Here is a 3,623-nt window from a genome sequence, read left to right on the forward strand (position 1 = left end):
TTAACTAAATAGTACAAAATAATAAATATAAATTAATATATAATATAATAATATAATATAAAATAAAAAATTATCAAAAAGTTTAAGTATAATTATATAACTGTGTTATATAACTAATTATAATATTATATATTTTTTTATATTATATATTATATATTTTTCGATTATTATTCAATAATTGTATAATATTTTAATTATAATTAATCAATTAAAGAATTAATTAATTATCATGAATAATAATGAATTATTATAATATATAATGTTCAACTTTCACTTAGAAAAAAATCACATCATTATCTGCAATCAGCTTATAATTTTAATTGCCTCGATACTTATCTCTTTAAAAATATTTCACACATTTAACTCTTGTTTTTCCTTTCAGCCGTGGTAGTACGCTATTTGACGAGACGATACATTGGCGAATACAGCTCAACCAGTGGTAAGTCGTTCTTTTTTTCCATTTCTTTTGTACTCTTTAATTCTTTCGTAACCATCTATACCGTTCTTGCTACACGTTACTCGAAAATCAAACTTTTTCTCTCGTTACTTTCATTTTTGATATAGTTTTCAATATTTTCTATCATGATATAATAATAATAAACTTAATAACTTGTTCTGTCAGCTTTTTATTTTTTCTACGATCGCTTGATTGACTTTATTATATTAAGTTATACTTTGTATTTTTAAATGCTATATTTTACAATTGAAGAAAGATTTCATTTTTATAGTAATACAGAATTATATTTTAATGACATAGAATAGACTATTTCTTTCTTAATGAAAATGATTGAAGATTTAAATATTAATTGATTAAATTTTATAATTATTTATAAAAAAATCTCAATTTTGCTAAATTTTGAATATATTATAAAAGAAAGTACCTGATCTATACCTATACATCCTGTCTACAAATATCGGCCGATACTCAAAATATATTGTTATAATTTCGCTAATCATAATTTCGATCATTAGTATTTTAATTATTTAATGATAGTTTTACGTATTATTTTTGGATTTCATGGATTCTTTGGGTGATTTCAGATCAGATTTGCCAGATAATAGCCAATATGATATTCTCTTTATTATTAAAAATAATTCAATTCTCTCATAACGAATTTCCGCATGAGAAGAATACTTAGTAGTCATATTATCTTCACTATGACTACTAGATAGATCAGGCTTTAGGCCAAAGCTAAATATTGCATTATGTTACATGACGTAATTTTGCTTAATCTAATAATAGCAATGGAAATAATGTGATATCATATATTCTTTTTATGCAAAAATTCGTTATCATAATTAATTTTATAAAGAAAACATATATTCTTAAATTGTTTCTAATATTTAATACAAAAAAATTCAATATTTTTTAATTTCTAAAATTGCTTAATTGATCTAATTAATCCTTAATATGTTTAAAAAATTTTTGAATATCGTTGATTATTTATTGTCGATTTTAAAATATCAATTACTACAGTTATCTGTAATGGATCTGTACAATGGATTATCTTTGATTTCCTAGAACTTCTTATATTTTCAAGTTATTTTGATCCGTAATATTCAATGGATCATTTTTCATTCAATATAGATAACAATCAAAATATATATTTCAAGACAATTCAGATAATTTTAAATTTATATTAATCATTTATATTAATAATAATTATAATTATTTAATAAAATAATATAATAAAAAATTAATTTATTATATTAATTTATTTATTATTATTATTTATGTTATATATCGCTCATTTATTTTTATTATGACATAATTTAAAATTTTTAATTTTCTAATAATTTGCTGATACATCATATGATATATCATGATATATCATGAAAAGAAACGCAGACTATATATGATTAAAAGAAAAACATATTTATACTAATTGTTGATATATTGAAACAAAATTTTAGAAAAATATTCTTATAGAATTGTGATAATTAATTAAAACTGATTTATCGAAAAAAGTTTGTGGATTTATAAATTCTTTTTTTAGAAACATTTAATTAATTTTAAGAAATTACAAATTAGAATTAAACAAAATTAAAAAAAATATTGTTAAACCATTAACTACTATTATTATCATTAACTATGAAGCTTATAATGTGTCATCTTCCAAGAATTCTCAAGGAATTATAAGAAAATATACGTTGAATTATAATAATATGATTAAAAGAGATCGTAGAGATTACACATGATTTCTTTTCACGACTCTGAGAGCGATCATCGGCCGACCGCGAGTACAAATTGAACGATCGTGAAAACGGGCCCTGAGAGTATACAACTTCTTCCCCGTAGAGTATCGAATTCTCGGAATGCGGACCATCGTATAAACGTGATTATCTAGACTCCTTTTACTGCGAGTTCCAGTTCCCCTTTAAGCTATGCATACCAAGAGTCGTGGCGAGCAACGACAAGATTTTCAACAAGATTTGCCTTCTCGCATTTTTACTCTCGTATTTCTCTTCGTTTTTGCCTGACTCGTTCTTCTTTAGTATATCTCCAGAGTGAATTTTATGAGTATACGAAAGGCGAAGGTTATAAGTTAGTGGAATATAAATTTTACAATTTGTTTTAATATTTTGGAATAATTATAATATTATAATATTATTATATATTATAATATTCCTAATAATATATAAATAATGAATTTTGTTACCGTTTTTTTTAAAAATAAATGACAGTCAATAAAAATGAATTTCGATTATAGAATATATCATATCATAATGATGATAAAAAATATGTGTAATATGTATTAATAATACGTATTTCTAGAATGAATTATAATATACCATAAATATATATAATATAAATATATAAATATATCAAAAAAACTTTATTTACTTTTTTGTTGAAGATAAATGACATATAAATATGTGTACATATATTCAATGAATGGATTCTAATTATAAGATGTGACATCATAATGATGATAAAAAATTAATATTTTCAAGATTTATTGATACCAAAGATCTTTGTAAGTTAATTATGAAATATTTTTTTTACAATTTGTTTTTTTTATATTTTATAATAAATTATGTAAATTAAAAATTTTTATTTTCATTGAAGATAAATGAATATTCAATAAATGAATTTTCATCATATATATAAGTGTTATATGATATTATAATATTAACAAAAAACTAATAATATTTTCAGATTAAAAAAATATAAAATATTTGTAAAATCATGGAATGTGCGCTTCAAATTTGATAATTATATTCTAAAATTCTAATTTTTGATACCTTTGATAATGAAACGACTTTTTTTTTTCTTATTTATAATGAATTAAAGATCACGATGTATTAATAAATGTATTAATGTAAAAATAATATGTGTTTTTAATTCTTTATAAATATTACTGAATGCATTGATGGACTTTATATATAAAGTTCGGTTATAGGATTGAATGATTATTTTATAACGATTATCACAGATAATTTCATTGCAATTACTATATAATGTAAAATATATATAAGAAAAAATATAAAATATAATTATTAATATAATTATTAATATAAATATATAAAATATATATTGTAATTATATAATATATATATAAAATATATAAATAATATATATTTAATATATATTTATATATATATATATATAAAATATATAT

The 3,623-nt window shown here is 20.3% G+C and overlaps 1 protein-coding gene across 2 annotated transcripts in view; it reads left to right on the forward strand.

The window, feature by feature from the left end:
- The window catches only part of LOC102679912 (ras-related and estrogen-regulated growth inhibitor-like), a 117,519-nt gene that overhangs the window by 25,103 nt on the left and 88,793 nt on the right, over nt 1-3,623 (forward strand). For both annotated transcript variants that reach the window (XM_006615844.2, XM_006615843.2), the window contains exon 2: nt 383-439. In XM_006615844.2, the coding sequence (XP_006615907.1) occupies nt 383-439 (57 nt within the window). The remainder of the gene's footprint in view (nt 1-382; nt 440-3,623) is intronic.

Source organism: Apis dorsata, unplaced genomic scaffold (assembly GCF_000469605.1).
Source record: "Apis dorsata unplaced genomic scaffold, Apis dorsata 1.3 scaffold_242, whole genome shotgun sequence".
Lineage (NCBI taxonomy): Eukaryota > Metazoa > Arthropoda > Insecta > Hymenoptera > Apidae > Apis > Apis dorsata.